At 42.0% G+C, this 24,328-nt stretch overlaps 1 protein-coding gene across 6 annotated transcripts; it reads right to left on the bottom strand.

The window, feature by feature from the left end:
• Nucleotides 1-297: 297 nt before the first annotated feature.
• Nucleotides 298-23,995, bottom strand: LOC110516767 (upstream stimulatory factor 2). 6 transcript variants are annotated; one of them, XM_021595128.2, is made up of 11 exons: nt 23,142-23,995; nt 16,291-16,328; nt 15,876-15,979; nt 14,748-14,867; nt 12,715-12,862; nt 12,320-12,407; nt 9,004-9,042; nt 7,851-7,909; nt 4,707-4,813; nt 4,207-4,335; nt 298-3,551 (listed from the first exon to the last, which is right to left on the bottom strand). In XM_021595128.2, exons 1-11 carry the CDS (start codon nt 23,180-23,182, stop codon nt 3,462-3,464), a joined length of 963 nt encoding a protein of 320 aa, XP_021450803.1. In that variant the 5' UTR covers nt 23,183-23,995; the 3' UTR covers nt 298-3,461. The 6 variants fall into 6 exon arrangements, with proteins under 6 accessions (XP_021450803.1, XP_021450797.1, XP_021450814.1 ...); XM_021595122.2 differs by having other exon boundaries at nt 15,876-15,982; nt 23,142-23,994; XM_021595139.2 differs by having other exon boundaries at nt 4,719-4,813; nt 23,142-23,994.
• Between the last annotated feature and the right edge of the window lie 333 nt (nt 23,996-24,328).

The following is a 24,328-nucleotide window of genomic DNA, read 5'->3' as shown; positions in this document are numbered from 1 at the left end:
CCAGATTGGTTTGTGCTCGTCTACTCCATTGCTGTCAGTGTCAAACATGTTTGCTTTGGCCTGACAATTCCAAAAGGAGTTGGCAAGAACAGAAACAGACTGGCACCCAGGCTACATTATTCACCCATGTGCCTTCAATGTCTTATTAACCATCATTAATTCTATTCAACCTTTGTTATTAATATACAATTTTAGTAGGCATGCCTTTATCCTTATGATCTTGATTTTAATCCAAAGTAAATTAATAATTATGAATACATTAGTAGGGGAAAAGACAATGAGCCAGAACACATGCTGACAAGGTTATTTGCAAGTCAATTATTTATTTTTCTGCAATTTTACTTAGAAAAGTCTTATAATCTAACCTGAGAATAGCACGTCTGCTAAAGGGGACAAACAAAATTAACTACAGCAAACAAACAAAAAAACAAACTATAGCCAACAATTTCCTTTCGCTAACATATTAGTTATTTTCACCATAATTGACAGTGCTCACTTCCCACTAAACGTGAAGAATTTGACTGCAAAATAAACATTATCAATCTACTTCGGCTTTATTCAGCTGAAGAGCAACAGTTCTGAGAGACAGTATCGAGCAAAACAGGGTAACAATTTTATTTTGCACTTACAAAGCACAAGGCCATAGAGTAGGAGAGCTTGTCGAGGTGGAATCATAGGAGTACACATGACGTTTCGCAGGGTTGAGTATTAGTGCTGCTTTGCTGATGCCGGAGGCAGACTACATGTCTAAAACTCCCTGATTAGGGACTAAAACACATATGTACCTATTCCCATTCCCCAATTTCAGAACAAAATGCATGACGCAAATCCAGTCATCAATAACATTGGTATTATCATCATCATCATCATCATCAACTTGCCTGTTTGCACTTTCAATGCATTTCAACTTGGTTATTGTCCTAGATGAGTGAAAGAGTGTCTGAGATGAAATGTTTTCCCAAGTCTTTATTAGCAACCATTACTGTTTGCAAGGAGAGGAAATTCAGAGCAGATACGAAGTGCAAGGACGGGAAGATTCTCTGTTCTTGGTTTCTATCTTGAGCAGTGAGTTGGTTCATTTATTCTCTCCAGAGAGTATTTTTCCTTGGGTGCATTAAGCTCCATTTGATGTGTTGGTTACAAAAATAAAAGCCAAAACATGATACTTGTGGTTATTCTTACACACAAAGACACATCATACGCACATTCGCAAAAAACATCCAGACTTCTGTAGCCGCTAAATTTAGCTTAGCAGTGAACTCAATCCGCTTTCTCAAGAGTGAGTTTAACGTGACACAATGTTGAAATTAAAAACTCAGTAGTGTCTGAAATGGCACCCTATCCCCTACATAAATCACTACTGTTGGTCAAAAGTAGTGCACGACATAATAGGGTGCCATTTCGGATACAACCTGTGATGTTCCACCCAGAATAATTTACATTTGCACTCACTTCATATGTCAGGTGACATTTTAAGAGCTCAACCTTTCAGAGGCCGTATCAGTGGTCTATCAAATCTAACCCGGCCACAGTCTCAAACCAGCCTTAAAGATTGTGTATTAAATTGCATAATTGTAGAAAAGGGCCAGAGTACAGTAAATTAATTATTGATTACCACTTAAATTTCCCACTTCCGCCAGTGGCCATTGGCTTTACTTCAACATGAAACATTTATATAATGTTGCATGGATGCTATTTTAAAAACAGGTCTGTTAATGCAGGCACTGTAAACTGTGATATTGGGCAAAGCACAGCTATTCCTCCGGGTACCCCAAAATTGCATCCTTGAGATAGTGAGCTCAAAGTATTGGGACAGTAACACATTTCATGTTGTTTTGGCTCTGTACTCCAGGACTTTGGATTTGGAATGAGAAAATGACTGAGGTTAAAGTATAGACTGTCAGCTTTAAATTTGAGGGTATTTTCATACATATCGGGTGCTGTTTAGAAAGCACATTTTGTACATAGTCAGCACTTTTTGTACATAGTAAGTCCCCCCCTGTGACGAATTCATTTATGTGTATTAAAGTACTCAAAAGGTTTAGTATTTGGTCCCATAGTCCTAGCACGCAATGATTACATCAAGCTTGTGACTATTCAAACTAGTTGGCTGCATTTGCTGTTTGTTTGGTTGTGTTTGATGATTACAGATAGACCTGAATGAATCGTGAATAATGACGAGTGAGAAAGTTAGAGGCATAAATATCTTAACCCCCCCCCCAACAATGCTATCCTCCCATTATTGTAATGGTGAGAGGTTAGCATGTCTTGGAGGCATGATATCTGTCGAACTTTCACTCATCATGATTCACGATTCATTCAGGACTATTAGTAATCACGGTAGCATCCATATTAATGTAGACGTGTTTAGAAACTAATTTACAATAAAAGTGTCTCCAAAATGACAATGTATTATTTACCATCGTTTCAGATTATTTTGTGGCCAATAGAAATCAATCTAAAACAAACAGAAAATGACGTTCACAGAAAAGTTTGTAGAGTCACAAGCTTTCTGTAATCATTGCGTGCTAGGAATATGGGACCAAATTCTCAACTTTGGACTACTTTAATACACATGAATACATCCAAATACTTTTGGTCTCTTAAAAAATGGGGGGGAATGTACAAGAAGTACTGTCATTTCTAAAACGGTTCACCCGATATGGATTAAAATACAACAAAACTAAAGCTGACAGTCTGCACTTTAACCTCAGTCATTGTATCATCTCAAAGTGCTGGAGGACAGAGCCAAAACAAAAAAATGTGTCACATCCCAATACTTTGAGCTCACTGTATATCGGTGTCACCTTTGAAAACACCTAATAATATTGCCAACTATCAAGCCATTCTTTCACATAGATCTGCAATGCAGCGGTTTATTTGTATCGTGTTTCTGTTCTACTGACTGGTAACCTACCACACTCTCACCCATACATCATCTATTCCTCTAGGATACATCGGATCTCCTAAATGAGTCTTTCTGGGCAGATTTTTAACAATACACAAACTAATAATTTAAAACCACTAACGTAACAAAAAATGGTAATATGAACCTCAACCACAAATACAGACTAAAATAAAATATGACTGAAGAGAATGGGAAAACAACTCAATAACAAAATATCCAATGTCAATGGGAGGGAGGAGCTGGGCTAGTAGAGGGTTTCTCTGCTGGTTGCGACCGGTTCTCTCTCTGAGACACGTCTGTTGTCTACATGGTAGCTTCTTTTGTCATTTCGACTGATCCTGGATCAGTCAAGTGCAGCCAACAAAGCAGCAGGAGCCTGCCAAGAGTCTCGGATGCAGCCTTAAAGACAAGGCCATGGAAGACTAACTGTCTGCGACTGAAAAACAGTGATTTGTCAGTAGCTCGTTCATTTTGTTTTGTTCCTACGTGTCGTCTCCAGTCTGCCTCGTCCTCCTCTTCCTTCTACCCGTCCTGCTCTCCCAGTCTCCCTCGTTCATTGTGGCGGCGTCTCGCCCACGCTCTCGATGCCGTGCTGCTGGAGTTGCGCTCGGAGAAGGGCATTCTCATTCTTCAGCTCCTCGATCTGAGACAAACAACAACAATGTCCGCCAACGAAAAACAACGGGTGTCCTCAATGTAATCAATGAATTAGCAGCAACTTAACAAAATACGTCAACTTCTAGGCCTCACTTGCTCTTTCAATGATTGAAGAACTTACACAGAAACGTCTGTTTTATACACTTTTCAACAAAAGTTTTGGACAATCCTGGACATAACATCAATCTGTTTTAAATCTCAAGGTACTGTACTATCATCCCAGCTTCTCCTCTGGGCTATCACACACTCACTGCCTCTCTATCCCCAACAGGACTGGAGACTGTTCACTTCTGAGCATTACAATGAGGACATGAAGAATGGTGCTTTGGGATTCAATAAGAAATGAAAGGCAAAACGCTCTCCATACAATTCTATAACTTCATTTTGAAGTAAAAATGGCACTTCGGTTGTCAAGATGTAACATTAACGTTAAATGAACGTCAAATGCCTACATTTGTTTGAACATTAACCGTTTCTGTTCGCAGGCATCTGATGCTATGTGATAGCCTGGTCCCAAAACAGTTTGTGCGGTCTTGCCAACTACAATGTTGTGCCTGACAATGACCATAGAAGTTGGCAAGATCCGGGTCCAGGCTAGGCCTCTGATTCTTTGTGATAGCATTCTTTCTAGGCTGTTTTACCTGCTGTCTGCAGAGCTCGTTGTCCACCTGTACTCTCTCCACCTCTTTGACACCGTCCAGGAGCCTCTGGTTATTCTGACGGAGCTCTCGGATGTAGTCACACGCCTTAGACAGGATGCCCCCTTTACTCTGGGGGAAGGAGAAAGGAGTTCATTAAGACATCTTGCCGTGTGGACGACAGGAAGAGTAGCCGATGCTTTTGCAACAGCTATTGAGGATCCTAATAAAATACCAATACTCATGCGTACACACACACACACACACACCCCTACCCCTACCTAAATGAATGCAAACACCCCCCTGCACCCACACAATTGACTCCAATTAAAAATATTATTTTCCCTAAGCTTAATATAGCCTTCATACAAGGGAGGACCGGCAATATGTCCTCACTTCTCTGAATTTAAGTTGGTTTACCATTCTTGTGAGGACTTCTGGTACTCACAAATATATTAAAATGTGTACACACACACACGACAAAGCTGCTGAGAGTGCCTTACAGAGTGACTTACAGCCCCCGTCTTGGTGCTGTCTATGTTGCAGTCGGGGATGATTTTGGAGAGCGTGACAATCCAATTGTTGATCTTGTCTCTCCGCCGCCTCTCAACTGTTGAGACACAGAGAACAGGTTCAGAGATAGAGGTGAACAATAGGGTTACATGCAGAGAGTGGTTAGGGTCTATGTGGATATTTCTCTCTGTATGCCTTGAATATGTGACATTGTGGGAACATCTGACAGTTCAACAGCAGCCTCTAGTGGTTGGTTGATATACAAAATGAAAGTCCTTAAAGTGCCTCTGGGATAGAATTAGGAAAAAATTATATTGTTCACTTAATGTGGCTTTGGTTTCAAAAATGAAAAAAAATCACAAGGTGCAGCTAATTTAAAAATAAATTCAACATGATATTGCATACACTACATGGCCAAAAGTATGTGGACTCCCATTCAAATGAGTAGATTCAACTATTTCAACCACACCGTTGCTGAAGGTGCATAAAATCAGGCACAAAGCCATGTAATCTCCACGGACAAGCATTGGCAGTAGAATGGCCCTTACTGAAGAGCTCAGTGACTTTCGACATGGCACCGTTACAGGATGCGACCTTTCCAACAAGTCAGTTAGTCAAATTTCTGCCCTGCTAGAGCTTCCCCGGTCAACTGTAAGTACTGTTATTGTGAATAGGAAACGTTTAAGAGTAACAACAGCTCAGCCACGAAGTGGTAGGCCGCACAAGCTCACAGAACGGGAATGCCGAGTGCTGAAGCGCATAGCGTGTAAAAATCGTATGTCATCAGTTGCAACACTCACTACAGAGTTCCAAACTGCCTCTGGAAGCAAAGTCAGCACAAGAACGGTTTGTCGGGAGTTTCGTTAAATGGGTTTCCACGGCCGAGGAGCCGCACACAAGCCTAAGATCACCATGAGCAATGCCAAGCATCGGCTGGAGTGGTGTAAAGCTCATAGCCATTGGACTCTGGAGCAGTGGAAACTCGTTCTCTGGAGTGATGAATCATACTTCACCATCTGGCAATTCGACGGATTAATCTGGGTTTGGCGGATGCCAGGAGAATGCTACCTGCCCGAATGCACAGTGCCAACTGTAAAGTTTGGTGGAGGAGGTATAATGGTCTGGGTCTGTTTTTAATGGTTCGGGCTAGACCCCTTAGTTCCAGTGAATGGAAATCTTAACGCTAAAGCATACAATGACATTCTGACTTTGTGGCAACAATTTGGAGAAGGCCCTTTCCTGTTTTAGAATGACAATGCAGTGCACAATGCAAAGTCCATGCAGAAGTGGTTTGTCAAGATCAGTGTGGAATAACTTGACTAGCCTGCACAGAGCCCTGACCTCAACCCCACCTAATACCTTTGGGATTAATTGGAATGCAGACTGTGAGCCAGGCCTAGTCGCCCAACATCACTAATGCTCGTGGCTGAATGGAAGTAAGTCCCCGCAGCAATGTTCCAACATCTAGTGGAAAGCCTTCCCAGAAGAGTGGATGCTGTTATAGCAGCAAAGAGGGGGACCAACTCCATATTAATTTCCATGATTTTAGAATGAGTCCATATACTTTTACCATGTAGTGTATCTTGGAATGCAGAAGTAAAGCACAGAGTTGCATGGTTAACAAACACTACCGTTCAAAAGTTTGGGGTCACCTAGAAATGTCCTTGTTTTTGAAAGAAAAGTACATTTTTTGTCCATTAAAATAACATCAAATTGATCAGAAATAGAGTGTAGACATTGTTAATGTTGTAAATGACTATTGTAGCTGGAAACAGCTGATTTTTAAAGGAATATCTACATAGGCGTACAGAGGCCCATTATCAGCAACCATCACTCCTGTGTTCCAATGGCACGTTGTGTTAGCTAATCTAAGTTTATCATTTTAAAAAGGCTAATTGATCATTAGAAAACCCTTTTTGCAATTATGTTAGGACAGAAACAAAGTACTTTCTTCTGAAACTCGTAGGTCTATTCTTGTTCTGAGAAATGAAGGCTATTCCATATCAGAAATTGCCAAGAAACTGAAGATCTCGTACAGCTCTGTGTGTACTACTCCCTTCACAGAACAGCGCAAAATGCACAACTGAGCAAGAGGACAGTACATTAGAATGTCTAGTTTGAGAAATAGACGCCTCACAAGTCCTCAACTGGCAGCTTCATTAAACAGTACCCGCAAAACACCAGTCTCAATGTCAACAGTGAAGCGGCGACTCTGGGATGCTGGCCTTCTAGGCAGAGTTGCAAAGAAAAAGTCATATCTCAGACTGGCTAATAATCTTTTACTTTTAAAGATAGGCAAAAGAACAGACACTAGACAGAGGAAGATTGGGGGAAAAAAGTGTTATGGACAGACTAATCTAAGTTTGAGGTGTTCGGATGACAAAGAACATTTGTGAGACCCGGAAAAAATGAAAAGATGCTGATTGAGTGCTTGACACCATCTGTCAAGCATGGAGGCAATATGATGGTCTGGGGGTGCTTTGGTGGTGGTAAAGTGGGAGATTTGTACAGGGTAAATGGGATCTTGAAGAAGTTAGGCTATCACTCCATTTTGCAACGCCCTGTGGACGACACTTAATTGGAGACAATTTCCTCCTACAACAGGACAATGACCCAAAGCACAGCTCCAAACTATGCAATAACTATTTAGGGAAGAAGCAGTCAGCTGGTAATCTGACTATAATGGAGTGGCCAGCACAGTCACCGGATCTCAACACTATTGAGCTGTTGTGGAAGCAGCTTGACCGTATGGTACGTAAGAAGTGCCCATCAAGCCAATCCAACTTGTGGGAGGGGCTTCAGGAAGCATGGGGTGAAATGTCTTCAGATTACCTCAACAAATTGACAACTAGAATGCCAAAGGTCTGCAAGGCTGTAATTGCTGCAAATGGAGGATTATTTGATGAAAGTTTGAAAGATACAATTATTATTTCAATTAAAAATCATTATTTATAACCTTGTCAATGTCTTCACTATATTTCTTATTCATTTTGCAACTCATTTCATGTATGTTTCATGGAAAACAAGGACATTTCTAAGTGACCCCAAACTTTTGAACGGTAGTTTATATTGGCTCGGAGAGAACATTGAACCGGGGAGGATTGTGGGTGAAGTAGGCCCTTCCCTTTGCTTACCTTCATTGTGTTGAGCTCTCCTCCTTTCATCTCTGGGTGTCCGTGGGCCATCCATTTTCCTACAGACAAAAATAAATAGAACTTTTCACCCGTTTTCAAAACCTGGGAGTCCTCTGTCCACCTCCATACAAACAGGTGCAAACAGCTAGTTTAATGTCTCTAACTCTTCAGACCAAAATAAAAAATCTTCAGACTACAGCGCTCCACGCAACTAATCCAGTGCAGGAATCCCCCACCAGAACCACTATCTCAAAGCACCTGACCCTTTTACAATTACACTCCACTCAGGCACCAGCGCCGTACTCTGCAGGGGGGCCGCCCTGCACCGCCGTGGGCAGCCGTGCTGATCTGAAGCAGCCGTATGGGGCAGCATATGAGGTAATAACACCACCTTGGTGCCGACAGCGAGACGCAGTGACTGGAATTACTGTATTACCGACTGTCTGACGACCATCTGGACAGGCAGATTTCTTGGAGGTGTCTGTGTCCTTCCCTGCTATACCCCGGAGACAGTCTAAGGCGCGGGCTTCATTATAATCCTAAATTGCGATGTTGTCGCATTGGTGTCCAGAGTATGGCTAATGACAACTGTTTTTCCTATACGTGTCTTCCCCGTGGTATTCTTTAATTAAGTTCCCCATACGTGACAGTCAGATGAGCTCATGAAGGCACTGGGGACGAGATGTGCAGGGCCGTGACAGTATACTAATACAATTCGACAGCACTTACTTTGACAAAGCTTTAATCCGTCTAATGAATTGTGTCATAAATTAAACCAAAATGGCTGGTGTTCACACAGTGCCCTTACCTTTTTCGCATCTAATGAGTAAAAGCAATTAAAAGCAAGCTAAAACAAAGGGGGCTGTTTTTACTTTAACCTAGCTATTCAAGGTCTTACAGAACTGAACAGAAACACAACTCGTTGCAATACTGCATCAGGACTACCATCAAAGAGTACACACACACACACTTTCCAATGCCAAATGTAGCTCAGTCACATCAAGGGTCTAACATAATCACCAGGGAATTGTACTAAATGAAGGGGGAATAGGGAGCTGGTGTGATTGTTCTTTCTTCTTTGTGGTATATGATCTAGGCCTAATTTCATTGGTTTATTGGTTGCAGTGGGAGGGGATGTGGAAGTTGTCCTCACCAGTTTAAACCGTCATGTTGCAGCATCTCGGTTTCGTCTCTGCGAACGGCAGGTAAGCGGTGGAAGTTTTCATTTAATTTCATTTATTTGCACAGATCAAATATGTTCAGTCATGGATTAGTTTATGCGTTGTTGATGAAAGAATAAATGACAAATTACACAAATTATCACACACAAGAAAAACATATGGAAAGGGGGAATAGAATGGCAAAACACAGGAAAAACAAGCCCTCCCTAGACAACAGCACACACTGCAGTGGTATCCATCCCTTTAAGGCTGTACATTTAACAGTGAAGTAGATAAAAGCTTTACTGGTAGCCAAAGAGAACTGGGGAATCACTGCAGCCCAAAACTAGAACTAGACATACAACAACTGGACTGGTCTTGTATGAACATCCCACACAAAAGCCCCAAGAAGCCTAAAGAACTTGGGAAGAGTCAAGATCAGTCTTAATAGCAAACCCATACCCCAACACCTTACTGCGTGCAAATTGATGACCATCCCCTTTACCTAAAGCTACACTGCTCAAAAAAATAAAAAGGAACACTTAAATAACACAATGTAACTCCAAGTCAATCACACTTCTGTGAAATCAAACTCTCCACTTAGGAAGCAACACTGATTGACAATAAATTTCACATGCTGTTGTGCAAATGGTATAGACAATAGGTGGACATTATAGGCAATTAGCAAGACACCCCCAATAAAGGAGTGGTTCTGCAGGTGGTGACCACAGACCACTTCTCAGTTCCTATGCTTCCTGGCTGATGTTTTGGTCACTTTTGAATGCTGGCGGTGCTTTCACTCTAGTGGTAGCATGAGACAGAGTCTACAACCCACACAAGTGGCTCAGGTAGTGCAGCTCATCCAGGATGACACATCAATGCGAGCTGTGGCAAGAAGGTTTGCGGTGTCTGTCAGCGTAGTGTCCAGAGCATGGAGGCGCTACCAGGAGACAGGCCAGTACATCAGGAGATGTGGAGGAGGCCGTAGGAGGGCAACAACCCAGCAGCAGGACCGCTACCTCTGCCTTTGTGCAAGGAGGAGCAGGAGGAGCACTGCCAGAGCCCTGCAAAATGACCTCCAGCAGGCCACAAATGTGCATGTGTCTGCTCAAACGGTCAGAAACAGACTACGTGAGGGTGGTATGAGGGCCCGACGTCCACAGGTGGGGGTTGTGCTTACAGCCCAACACCATGCAGGACGTTTGGCATTTGCCAGAGAACACCAAGATTGGCAAATTCGCCACTGGCACCCTGTGCTCTTCACAGATGAAAGCAGGTTCACACTGAGCACATGTGACAGACGTGACAGAGTCTGGAGACACCGTGGAGAACATTCTGCTGCCTGCAACATCCTCCAGCATGACCGGTTTGGCGGTGGGTCAGTCATGGTGTGGGGTGGCATTTCTTTGGGGGGCCGCACAGCCCTCCATGTGCTTGCCAGAGGTAGCCTGACTGCCATTAGGCACCGAGATGAGATCCTCAGACCGCTTGTGAGACCATATGCTGGTGCGGTTGGCCCTGGGTTCCTCCTAATGCAAGACAATGCTAGACCTCATGTGGCTGGAGTGTGTCAGCAGTTCCTGCAAGAGGAAGGCATTGATGCTATGGACTGGCCCGCCCGTTCCCCACACCTGAATCCAATTGAGCACATCTGGTACATCATGTCTCGCTCCATCCACCAACGCCACAGACTGTCTAGGAGTTGGCGGATGCTTCAGTCCAGGTCCGGGAGGAGATCCCTCAGGAGACCATCCGCCACCTCATCGGGAGCATGCCCAGGCGTTGTAGGGAGGTTATACAGGCACGTGGAGGCCACACACACTACTGAGCCTCATTTTGACTTTAAGGAAATTACATCAAAGTTGGATGAGCCTGTAGTGTGGTTTTCCACTTTAATTTTGAGTGCGACTCCAAATCCAGACCTCCATGGGTTGATACATTTGATTTCCATTGATAATTTGTGTGATTTTGTTGTCAGCACATTCAACTATGTAAAGAAAAAAGTATTTAATAAGAATATTTCATTCATTCAGATCTAGGATGTGTTATTTTAGTGTTCCCTTTATTTTTTTGAGCAGTGTATATTGTAAAATGTATTTTTCCCCCCCAGAATATAAGAAGCTCCATGTTGCTCTTCAGGCCTGAGAATAAGAGTTCATCACATACAGGCAGGGAAATGGCAAGGCAAGGGATATCCACTCAGTCCAACACAAATTAGATTTGCGAGGATCATGTGTTCGTTCTGGATGGCAAAACAAGCATGGCATTATGTCAAATAAAAAAAACACTTTGGAACCATTCTTCCAATCCATTTCCCTTATGTGCAGAACCCTTGAAACAATCTCATAACAAAAAAACACACAACTCCTTATTTTATATTCAAACACTTGCCTGGCAATCCCCCTTCTAGATAATATGTTAGTTTATGGGCATGTTTACAATTTACTCACAGCCCTTGGCTCTGGGCATGCAGTATGTCTTCATAGAAAAATAAGCACATTGAAATTACATTTCCTAAATTAACCAGAACACTAATGTCAAATTAATTCACTGACACAAATATCATTAATCATCCATTTGGCATGAGAGATTATTTAGATTTTCAGCATGGATTAACCAGAGTTAACAGTTTGGTTTTTGATTCAGTGTTACTCATTCAGAGTGGTTTGAGGAAAATAGCTTCATCACATGATAATGATATTGATGATTGTGAAAGAGATAAACAAAATTAGGAAGTAGACAAGGAAGGGGGAAACCAGGGCAACAAGGACAGGGACACAACGACCGTGTGATGACATCATCCATCCCATAAGAACAGCAAAGTGTTCAAGGAAACGACACACACACACGCAGTGCTGTCTGACCCAGGTCCAGGTCACGCTCTTGCTCAACCCAAATCTATGTGAAAGTGAATAGGGGGGGGATGCAGTGCGACTATACTTTCAGTTTTTGGAGAGAATAGTCAATATACTACTTTTTCAATATTCAATCAGTGACTTCGTTTTTCAGTCTAACTGATACATCTCAGACTCAAGCAAACCAACTCTTAGATGTTCTAGAAAAATCCTGTCAAATTACTGATGAAAGGTTGAAATTACCGCATAACACCTAAGCGTATAGGCTAGTTCCTACTTGGAAAACATGTCTGACATGCTTGTGGTAGATGAACTCAAGGACGGCATAGGTAGGTTTTTGACTGCTTAACATCTGGAGTGGCTCAGACTACTGTGTGCATGGGCTCTCCTTTCAGAGTCCCTCTAATATGAGGGACATAGGAGGAGAGGAAGAAGCGGTGTGGTAGATACTCACTCAGGGTAGGGGTGTGTGCGCGGGGCTATGGTTCGCTGTGTGCCTGTCTGCAAGACGTCAGGAGGGGTCATCATCACGTAGAACTGACCTGTGGGTGAAGAGATGACATGGGAACAAGAGAGAGAGAGAGAGCGAGAGACAGACATGGGGCAGGTTGGAGACTTCAGTGACAAAGTCTTGAGGAGTGACACTGGACTCTAGCACTGAGACAAACCTTGTGGCTGAGGGGATGAACAGTTAATCTCTCAGTCAGCACAGTGTCATGGTACTCAAATGTCGATTTGATAAGTGGTCATTCTTCTTTATGTCTGGACTTGAACCAAAAACGGGGGACAGTATTTTGCCCTCAGAAGACTGCTAGCCTAGCGTTAGAAGTAGAGGTAGTGCTGACTCACCCCCAGCCTGTGTGGGGTCGGAGGTGGTCTGCACAGACACAGTGCCGTCGCTCACAGCCGTAGCTGGGAAGTAGGCGAAGCGCGTCTCCCCTCCCAGCGTCTCTCCCACGGGGCTCCCCCCATTACTGAAAGGGTTCTGGATCACAGCCTGGCAGGGGACAAGGTGGGAAGGGTTAGCAAGCCCTACTGACAACTAACTTACGACATGGATATTACTTGATAACAATTCATTACAACAAGTGACATATATACAGTGCCTTGCGAAAGTATTCGGCCCCCTTGAACTTTGCGACCTTTTGCCATATTTCAGGCTTCAAACATAAAGATAGAAAACTGTATTTTTTGTGAAGAATCAACAACAAGTGGGACACAATCATGAAGTGGAACGACATTTATTGGATATTTCAAACTTTTTTAACAAATCAAAAACTGAAAAATTGGGCGTGCAAAATTATTCAGCCCCTTTACTTTCAGTGCAGAAAACTCTCTCCAGAAGTTCAGTGAGGATCTCTGAATGATCCAATGTTGACCTAAATGACTAATGATGATAAATACAATCCACCTGTGTGTAATCAAGTCTCCGTATAAATGCACCTGCACCGTGATAGTCTCAGAGGTCCGTTAAAAGTGCAGAGAGCATCATGAAGAACAAGGAACACACCAGGCAGGTCCGAGATACTGTTGTGAAGAAGTTTAAAGCCGGATTTGGATACAAAAATATTTCCCAAGCTTTAAACATCCCAAGGAGCACTGTGCAAGCGATAATATTGAAATGGAAGGAGTATCAGACCACTGCAAATCTACCAAGACCTGGCCGTCCCTCTAAACTTTCAGCTCGTACAAGGAGAAGACTGATCAGAGATGCAGCCAAGAGGCCCATGATCACTCTGGATGAACTGCAGACATCTACAGCTGAGGTGGGAGACTCTGTCCATAGGACAACAATCAGTCGTATATTGCACAAATCTGGCCTTTATGGAAGAGTGGCAAGAAAGACATTTCTTAAAGATATCCATAAAAAGTGTCGTTTAAAGTTTGCCACAAGCCACCTGGGAGACACACCAAACATGTGGAAGAAGGTGCTCTCGTCAGATGAAACCAAAATTGAACTTTTTGGCAACAATGCAAAACATTATGTTTGGCGTAAAAGCAACACCCTGAACACACCATCCCCACTGTCAAACATGGTGGTGGCAGCATCATGGTTTGGGCCTGCTTTTCTTCAGCAGGGACAGGGAAGATGGTTCAAATTGATGGGAAGATGGATGGAGCCAAATACAGGACCATTCTGGAAGAAAACCTGATGGAGTCTGCAAAAGACCTGAGACTGGGACGGAGATTTGTCTTCCAACAAGACAATGATCCAAAACATAAAGCAAAATCTACAATGGAATGGTTCAAAAATAAACATATCCAGGTGTTAGAATGGCCAAGTCAAAGTCCAGACCTGAATCCAATCGAGAATCTGTGGAAAGAACTGAAAACTGCTGTTCACAAATGCTCTCCATCCAACCTCACTGAGCTCGAGCTGTTTTGCAAGGAGGAATGGGAAAGAATTTCAGTCTCTCGATGTGCAAAACTGATAGAGACATACCCCAAGCGACTTACAGCTGTAATCGCAGCAAAAGGTGGCGCTACAAAGTATTAACTTAAGGGGGCTGAATAATTTTGCACGCCCAATTTTTCAGTTTTTGATTTGTTAAAAAAGTTTGAAATATCCAATAAATGTCGTTCCACTTCATGATTGTGTCCCACTTGTTGTTGATTCTTCACAAAAAAATACAGTTTTATATCTTTATGTTTGAAGCCTGAAATATGGCAAAAGGTCGCAAAGTTCAAGGGGGCCGAATACTTTCGCAAGGCACTGTATATAAATAAATGTAAGTGTCCTGATTCCTGCACAACAACAATATACAGATAACTTGTATAACAATCAATAGTTGGATACTAGTGAAATATGTCAGGCTCCCTAGCCATTAGGAACTGTGTTATTGCAAAGGGTGACAGTAGTGGCCTCGGTTCCTGGTACCTACCTGGGCCACTGCTTGAGGAGCGCCGGGGAAGGCGGCCGTGGAGACCACGCTAACCGGCCCTCCCCCGTCATCTCTCCCCTCCAGCTGCTGGTCAGTTACCTGGACAACACGGTAAGTCACCTGGGGAAGAGAGGGAGACAGAGAAACCAGAGTCATTAATTCGACAACAAAGAGCATGGGATGCCTTCTAGCCTGACCACTGTCATTTTAATGTCACTGTGTTTTCAGTACTTGCAGGTTGTTTACGAGGTTCACACCCTAGGCTATAGAATTTAAACCCTTGCACATTGAATGATACTGCTAGGCCTACAATTGATCTACACACCCAACGTATGCTTATATGGCAGAATGTGCCTAATTCAATATAAAAACAGCTTCAAAATAATCTGCATTTGTACCCCTTCATCGTGTGACTCACCTCCTGACTAACATGTGACACCAGCCGCATGCCAATCCAGGAAGGGGATTGGAGTCACATGATCACTCACACTAACTGTGTTTACTCCAAATGCGCAGCGAAAGGACCAGCTCTATCTAGCTTCATCCTTCATCCCCAAAAAATAAAAAGGGTTTATGTGAAGATATAACGTTCACTGTGACGGTCCACAAAAGCGCAGACGTAAACATAAACAATTAACAAACCAATTTGACATCCAAACCTGTAGGCCTATATCAGTGTCCTGGCCGGTTCTGCTGTCTGGGTTCAAAGCGAACGAACAAAAGGCTCTCAATTCAACGGAGAGGTTAGTGTTGAATTACAGGGTTATTCAGGGTTTTCCATTGTGTGATGCGGTTGATTCTCTAGTGGAGGGATGGGCAGCACCAGTCCACGGGGGCCTGATTGGGTGTCCAGCCCCAGTTAACACACCGGATTCCAATAATCAACTAATCATGATCGTCGGTTTAGAATGCAATTAGTTTAAAATCACCTGTGTTTGCTAGTGATGGGGGGAAAGTATGACACCACTCTGGCCCCTGGGGACCAGAGTTGCCCATCCCTGCTCTCGTGTGAGTGAGTGATGCAGTAAACTGACCTCATACCGTAAAAACAGACCTATGTGAATTCAGCTAGTTAAAGGTTTCTAAAAATTTTTTAAAAAAAATAAACACTGTTCAGGGGACACCCACCTGACCACCCTCAGAGCGGAACTGGTACTGAATGTTGTGGTCCGCGAATGCCTGGGCCTGCTGAATACTGCCTATGGTAACAGCAGTCTGCTCCCCTTCCCCGTCTCCTGAGAGAGGGACAGTGGAATGAGAGGATCGATAAAAGGATGGAAGAGAAAATGAACACTCAGATATCCTTTGATGAGAAATGAGTGAGGCAAGGAGTATTATTGCAAAAAAAGCTAGGCCTACAAACATTTGACACTTAAGCACGTGTTTTCGGTCTGTTCTTTGGTCGGTTTTTAAAGCAGCAGGTTGTTCAAGAGGATGCCTGAAATGTCAGCACTTTGAAATGTGTGAAAGAGTCAGAATGGTGAAGTTACGCACAATGGCACACATGCATCTGAAACGCATACATCCCACCATAAATTCTTACCTTCTAATTGGACGACCTCCTCCTCTTGTTTGTCGTGACTAGGAAGACATGAACAAAGGAAACATTCTAAATATAGGCACGCAAGGTCTAGCTGACAAAGTTCATATAGAGTGGGGGATGGCAGTGGAGTGCAGATGTTACAGTGACTTGGCTAACTGCCAACAGTGTTGGGAAAAGTACTCAATTGTCATACAGTATACAGTAAAAGTAAAGATACCTTAATAGAAAATTACTCAAGTAAAAGTCATCCAGTAAAATAGTACTTGAGTAAAAGTCTAAAAAAAAAATGTGACTGGGGCAAGGGGCCGATGTAGAAACCGCTCTGTCATTTCCTGGTTGCTAAAATTCTACACTCTTCGCTCAATTTGAATAGCGCAGGGAATCATTGTGTAGGGAATCTATTATCAATTTTTTATTTTTTATTAATTAATACAAAATAAAAAAAATATCGCTGTAAAATATATTTTCAATAACAAAACAACGTGGCTGTTTGAAGTTGGTGGACTAAACAAATTAAAACAGTTTCCACCATCGTCTATTCAATCTTGAATCCTTGGGAGGTAACCACCATGGCCTACAGTATGCTCGCCAGCATCCCTGGGACATCGGACAGCACTAACCTCCTCACAGAGTTGCGGGAAAATGTGATGCTTGTGTAAGGGGGTGAGTTGTTTATATTCAACTAGCCTCCCACATGGGTGAGATATTCTACATTTAGCATGTTAAATGCTTCAAGAATCAAATGGCCAGTGTTTTCTTATATTAATTTAGCAGTGGTGACCGCTGCAAAAAATATGATATATATATATATATATATATATATATATATATTAAACACAAAGCATAACAAACATTAGGAACACCTAAGGTGTCGAACGCGTTCCACAGGGATGTTGGCACATGTTGACTCCAATGCGTCCCACAGTTGTGTCAAGTAGGCTAGATGTCCTTTGGGTGGTGGACCATTCTCGATTCTGACGGGAAACTGTTGTTGCATGAAAACCCCAGCAGTGTTGCAGTTCTTGACACAAACCTGTACGCCTGGCACCTACCATACCCCGTTCAAAGGCACTTACATCTTTTGTCTTGCCCATTCATTCTCTGAATGGCAGACATACACAATGTCTCAACTGTATTAATGCTTAAAAATCATTCTTTAACCTGTCTCCTCCCCTTCATCTACACTGATTGAAGTGGATTTAACATGTGACATCAATAAGGGATCATAGCTGTCACCTGGATTTACCTGGTAAGTCTATGTCATGGAAAGAGCAGGTGTATACTCATATACTAGTGGTGAACATTGAAACGTTTACACGAAGTTGGGATCGTTTAAATGACATCCCTAACTGAAAAACTGTTGTTTTTTTTCCTTTGTTTTCCCCTCCACATAATTAAAATCCCAGTGCAGTTATCAAAAAACATGATTTTCCCTGTTATAGCCTAACTACACGATAGACAAAAAAAGTTGTGTAATTTAAATAAAAACAGGGAGGAAGAGGCAAACTTTAGGCTACTTTGGTGAATTTGCGAGGCATGCAAGACAAGACATTGTGAGATGCGGATTACCACGAGATCATATAGGCACGGCCCCATCCTCTCTCTTGGGCGCTGCCCTGCCTGCGCTTTCTCTTGGCTAATGATGTAAGCGTGTGTTCAGTCTTCGGTCTGGTGCATGTAGAAGAGCCGAGCCTATTCATTTTGTCTCAAAGGCCCTAATATGGAATTACAGTAGGCTACAGGTAGCCGGTATCAATTAACCCTGAAAGCGCCTTGGCTAGAGCATGTTTGTTTGTCTTTTAGGGTAGGCTACACTACGGCTTATTAAAACGCTGACACAAAACCTTCTCTGGTGATATGAAGCGGGACTAACGTCCATCACTAGGCAATCAGAACTGTAAATCAAATAATATAGACCACACTATGCTAAAAAAAAACTACTTTAACATTCGTTAAATACAGTGGCTTAACAAGACATTTAGTAGAAAGAAAACACATCTAGCTACCCTACCATCGCAAACTGCATTAAAAAAATATCAGTAGATTAAATCAGCAAAGTTTGTTGTCAGGGTAAAAATTCAGATAATTCTATGCCGGAGCAGAATTCTACTGTCTGAAATGGTATACCTATAGACGCTTTTGATGAGTCACCTTTTTTAATTCTCCAAAAAGTACATTGTTGCTATCGACACGCTGCTGTAACTGAGTTCTACGTCTGTAAAGGGTTGCAGTATATATATATAACTATACCGGGCCGTAGCAGTCATACATACAGTGGTTGCTCCACTAAAAGTTTTGCAATTATGCTGCGGGACTTTGTGATTTGTGGTTTAGTACGGTACCCTGCGTCACCAGTTCATTGCTCCAGACCAGCGCAAGGGGGAGTTAGAGCACTGATTATGCTTTTGGGTCCTACTGTGTCTCTGACAACGAATGGGCAACATAAACCTAAATAGAAACTGATAATTGTGCAAGACTTCAGTATTACTTGCTAAAACTGTTGTTACACTAAGGTTAGGATTAATTTGCTCTTACTGTAGCCCACTCCCGACTGGTCACGTTGTACAGCGCCTGAGTAGCGCAACGGTCTAAGACACTGCATAGCAGTGCATATGTTGCTACAGATGCTGGTTCCATACCCGTGCCGGCCTCGACTGGGAGACCCATGAGATGACTGTAGGTTTTTTGGTTTGTCGCCCTCTAAAAACAGAAATAAATCATTCCAAATAACAAACTGGCTTTATTTACAAATTAGTAACAATGTCTCACCCCATGTTCAAGAACGGACCTTTTCCTCGCTTGTTATTTGAAAAATGAAATCTACAAAATAGTTATTTAAACAAAGCAACTAATATTATTATTAATTTAGAATAATATAAGAGCCCCTTGGATATAATCACATATCTATTATTAACTCTGTTATTAGCAGGCCAATATATATTGGTCATGCGCCTGAGTGGCGCACAATGGGATTGCCTTGCAGTTCTCCAGCTGTATCCATTGAAAGCGCGCAAGGTTCAAGGCACGAGGGCAGGGGCCACGGGAAGGGCCGCAGAGCCGGGTACAGAAGACGGACCTAGCCCATGGGGATGGGAGGACCCCCACCCCGCCACACTGGGTAGCACAGAGCAAAACAAAGGGGCATTGCACTAATAATGGTGCTGACTACGGAAACATTTCCGCTGTTCTTAGTGCCAGTCTGCACGTTCAAACTAAAACAATGTAACTAATAATGGCATCTTTATGCTTTCATTAATAAAATAAAAATACTCTTTCAAAATGCAGATGTTAACTTTGTCATTTGTTTTGGATACATAACTATGGGGGAAAAAACATCACTGAATTACAGAAATATCCTCCAATCCTCTATGGAATTATTGGTGGAGAGTCAGGTCATATTTTTTTAATCTACTATAGGTGACATGAGTCTCACTAGCGTTGAGTAATGTGCTGTTAAAAGTGGTGTCTTATTAAAATAGCATATTGAAGTTAGAAGCAATAGCCTACAACTAGTTAAGCACCATTTCGCGCTGCTCCGAGACAAGCATGGGGACTGGTCTTGATAAATTAATGAGATTTTTATTTTGACTGAATCTCCATTTGGGTATTGGTTAGACTACAATTAGGATGTAGAAATGTTATGCTCTTAGTGTAACCTTTATTTAACTAGGCAGTCAGTTAAGAAATAATTATTTTTTACAAGGACAGCCTATTCCTCCGTCCCCGTCGGGGAAATGAACCACGGTCTCCCACACGACACGAGGATTCTTTAGCTAAATAGCCCAGTACTGTAGCCTACTCCGAACCATCATGTTGTACAGCGCCATATTTTCCGTTCCATCCTACAGGAAACCCAGGAGGTGTTTTGTTTTTCTTGGAATAGAAGCATCATAATATGAATGTCTGTAAACAATTGTTGGAAAAATTACTTGTGTCATGCACAAAGTAGATGTTCTAACAGACTTGCCAAAACTATAGGTTGTCAACAAGAAATTTGTGGAGTGGTTGAAAAACAAGTTTTAATGACTCCAACCTAAGTGTATGTAAACTTCCGACTTCAACTGTATGTCGGAAGTTTACATACAAGTTTTAATGACTCATGACCACTCCACAAATTTCTTGTTAACAAACTATAGTTTTGGCATGACACAAGTAATTTTTTCAACAAGTGTTTACAGATTATTTCACTTATAATTCACCGTATCACAATTCCAGTGGGTCAGAAGTTTACAAACACTAAGTTGACTGTGCCTTTAAACAGCTTGGAAAATATAGAGAAAATTAATGTCATGGCTTTAGAAGATTCTGATCGGCAAATTGACGTCATTTGAGACCATCGGAGGTGTACCCGTGAATGTATTTCAAGGCCTACCTGCAAACTCAGTGCCTCTCTGCTTGACATCATGGGAAAATCAAAAGAAATCAGCCAAGACCTCAGAACAAAAAATGTAGACCTCCACAAGTCTGGTTCATTCTTGGGAGCAATTTCCAAATGCCTGAAGGTACCACGTTCATCTGTACAAACAATAGTACTCAAGTATAAACACCATGGGACTATGCAGCCGTCATATCACTCAGGAAGGAGACGCATTTTGTCTCCTAGAGATGAACGTACTTTGGTGTGAAAAGTGAAAATCAATCCCTGAACAACAGCAAAGGACCTTGTGAAGATGCTGGAGGAAACAGGTACAAAACTATCTATATCCACAGTAAAACGAATCCTATACTGACATAACCTGAAAGGCCACTCAGGAAGAGCAAGGAAGAAGCCACTGCTCCAAAACCGCCATAAAAAAGCCAGACTACGGTTTGCAACTGCACATGGGGACAAAGATCGTACTTTTTGGAGAAATGTCCTCTGGTCTGATGAAACAAAAATAGAAATCTTTGGCTATAATGGCCATCATTATGTTTGGAGGAAAAAGGGGGAGACTTGCAAGCCGAAGAACACCATCCCAACCGTGAAGCATCGGGGTGGCAGCATCATGTTGTGGGGGTGCTTTTCTGCAGGAGGGACTGGTGCACTTCACAAAAGAGATAGCATCACGAGGAAAGACAATTGTGGATATATTGAAGCAGCATTTCAAGACATCAGTCAGAAAGTTAATGCTTGGTCACAAATGGGTCTCCCAAATGGACAATGACCCCAAGCATACCTCCAAATGTGTAGCAAAATAGCTTAAGGACAACCAAGTCAAGGTATTGGAATGGCCATCACAAAGCCCTGACCTCAATCCTATAGAAGATTTGTGGGCAGAAGTGAAAAAGCGTGTGCGAGCAAGGAGGCCTACAAAACTGGCTCAGTTACACCAGCTCTGTCAGGAGGAATGGGCCAAAATTCACCCAACTTATTGTGGGAAGCTTGTGGAAGGCTACCCGAAACGTTTGACCTAAATTAATTTAAATGCAATGTTTCCAAATACTAATTTAAATGCAATGTTACCAAATACTAATTGAGTGTATGTAAACTTCTGACCCACTCGGAATGTGATGAAAGACATAAAAACTGATATAAATCATTCTCTACTATTATTCTGATATTTCACATTCTTGAAATAAAGTGGTGATCCTAACTGACCTAAAACTGGATTTTTTACTGGGATTAAATGTCAGGAATTGTGAAAAATTGTGTTTAAATGTATTTGGCTAAGGTGTATGTAAACTTCCGACTTCAACTGTGTGTAATAATATATTAGTACCAGTCAAACGTTTGGACACCTACTCATTCCAGGGTTTCTCTTTATTTGTACTATTTTCTATATTATAGAATAATAGTGAAGACATCAAAACTATGAATCATATGGAATCATTTAACCAAAAAAAAATGTGTTTGATTAAAATATATTTCTAATTTGAGCTTCTTCAGAGTAGCCACCCTTTGCTTCCTGGAAGTGGAAAATGTCCCAGTTCTTCCCTGGCTTGCATACTTTTACATGTCACCCATTGAGCACGTTTGGGATGCTCTGGATCTACATGTACAACGGCGTGTTCCAGTGAAGAGGTGTGAGACAAGGTACTGGTTCTGATCCACACCCCTACCTTTTAAGGTATCTGTGACCAACAGATACACATCTGTATTCCCAGTCATGTGAAACCCAGAGATTAGGATCTATTGAATTTATTTCAATTGACCAATGTCCTTATATGACCTGACCAAATTCACATAGAATTGTACACTATACAATCACAGTGAAAGCAAGTCTATGAAGCAGCAGATCTGTTCTGTGTGACATTTCTATGCGTCCTGGTCTTAAAATGTAGTTTTTGAGTCTTACTTTCGGTTTTGTACACCTGCTTCAAACAGATGAAAACACAATGTTTGGTTATGGAAAAATATATTTCACTGCGGTTTAGATGGTACAATGATTCTCTACACTATAACGTTCGTTGCAGAGCGATGTCTACGTCCAAAATGAATGTAGTAACTACATTATAGCTGTAAGCTAACAACTTTGTATATCTAACTAACGAACTAACGTTATCTAGCAAGCTAACTAATGTTAGTTCAGTGTTTGTCGAAACTGATAGCCATAGCTAGCTAGGTAACGTTAGTTTAGTTAGCTGCCTAGCGTTACTATTAGCAAGATTTAGATTACTTACCTAATAGTGTAAATTATCTACCGTAGATAACCGTGTTTGCATGAAATGCTGCAATCGTTTGCAATACTGTAACCATTTTCTAATTGGATTTGCTAGCTTAGCTGCCCAAAAAGATGACTAAAATAAACCACTTTATAGTATCTAGTTTATACTACACATAATCAAGCTGTTCTCTAGAAAATGGAGGCCAGGCCTTCGCTTGCTAGAGACGTCCATACATGATGGAGAGGAAGTGGCGGGCATTGTATTACCTTGTCGCGGTGTCCAGACTCTGTTCGAGGTGCATATCCATCAGGGTTGGAATAAAATGTGATATTCAGTGACACGGACGCGTAGATGGAAGTGCTGATCACGGGAACAAACACTCGGGTCATGTGAGAGAGACAGTCCAAGACACGTGAGGCATAGATCGGACTCGAAGTTAAAATGGAGACCGCTGCCGCTGGCTGGGGTTTATGTCGCTCTCGAAGCCTTCGTTCTCACGGGTTCACTCGCGCTACTCGCACTGCTAAATTGAGTCTGTGTCGTCGGGATAGCAACTTGGACTGTTGGAATTGTTTCGTTGCAAGGTTATGGCACAGTAATTCGTCGAGTAATTTCGGTAAATGTTTTCTCACGCTCGGTTTTTTTCTCCTCTCAAATCCTCTGCAGTAAACCAGCGTCCGTCGTGTCTCACAAAATATGGAGTGGACTGTTAGTGTTAGCGAATTTAATTCCCCGCCCTGCGTCTATTTTTGTTCAACTTTTGGTCTTGGAAGAGGAGTATGTAGAAATGTGTTTTATAAACAGTAGGCTACTCTGCAATGTTGATTTGATGTGCCCATGTTTGAAATTAATTTCAACCTTCTCCATTATATCCATTGCGTGCCAACATTTTATTATTATTACATTACAATTACAACTCTGATCATTTTGTCCTGTCTACATTCACGTCTGATATTTACACCAAAGATGGTTTCGAAACTGTTCGGAGTACAAATCAAGCTCATGTGACATGTGATGCTGTTGATCACGTTGGTTTACTCAGGTGAGAGCTGAGATCGAATCCGGGTTTTTGCTTTAACCACATGACTACCCTGTCAAATAAAAGTGATATACGATAACAAACGGCACCATTTTGTAAACATTGAATCAATAAAAAAAAAATTGTGTGTAAAGTCTACCTACATTTTTTAAAAAGTGGTTGATATACCATTTTAAATAGCTAAATGAAGAGGATATGTGTAGGAGGTTCTTCTTCCACTGATATTTTCTATTGAACCACCAAGGAACATGTTTCATATTTGATATGATTTAATACAACTTTTTAGATTGGGTGAGCATGATAATGTTCTTGACAACTTCCCTAAATATGATCTACAGTAGCTCGGTCGTAGGAGTTTGCCAGGGCTTACCGACTTGGGCCCGGTTTCCAAAAAAGCATCTTAAGGCCAAGTTA

The sequence above is a fragment of the Oncorhynchus mykiss genome, chromosome 3 (genome assembly GCF_013265735.2).
Source record: "Oncorhynchus mykiss isolate Arlee chromosome 3, USDA_OmykA_1.1, whole genome shotgun sequence".
NCBI lineage: Eukaryota > Metazoa > Chordata > Actinopteri > Salmoniformes > Salmonidae > Oncorhynchus > Oncorhynchus mykiss.
This window is presented reverse-complemented; position numbering and strand designations above follow the sequence as displayed.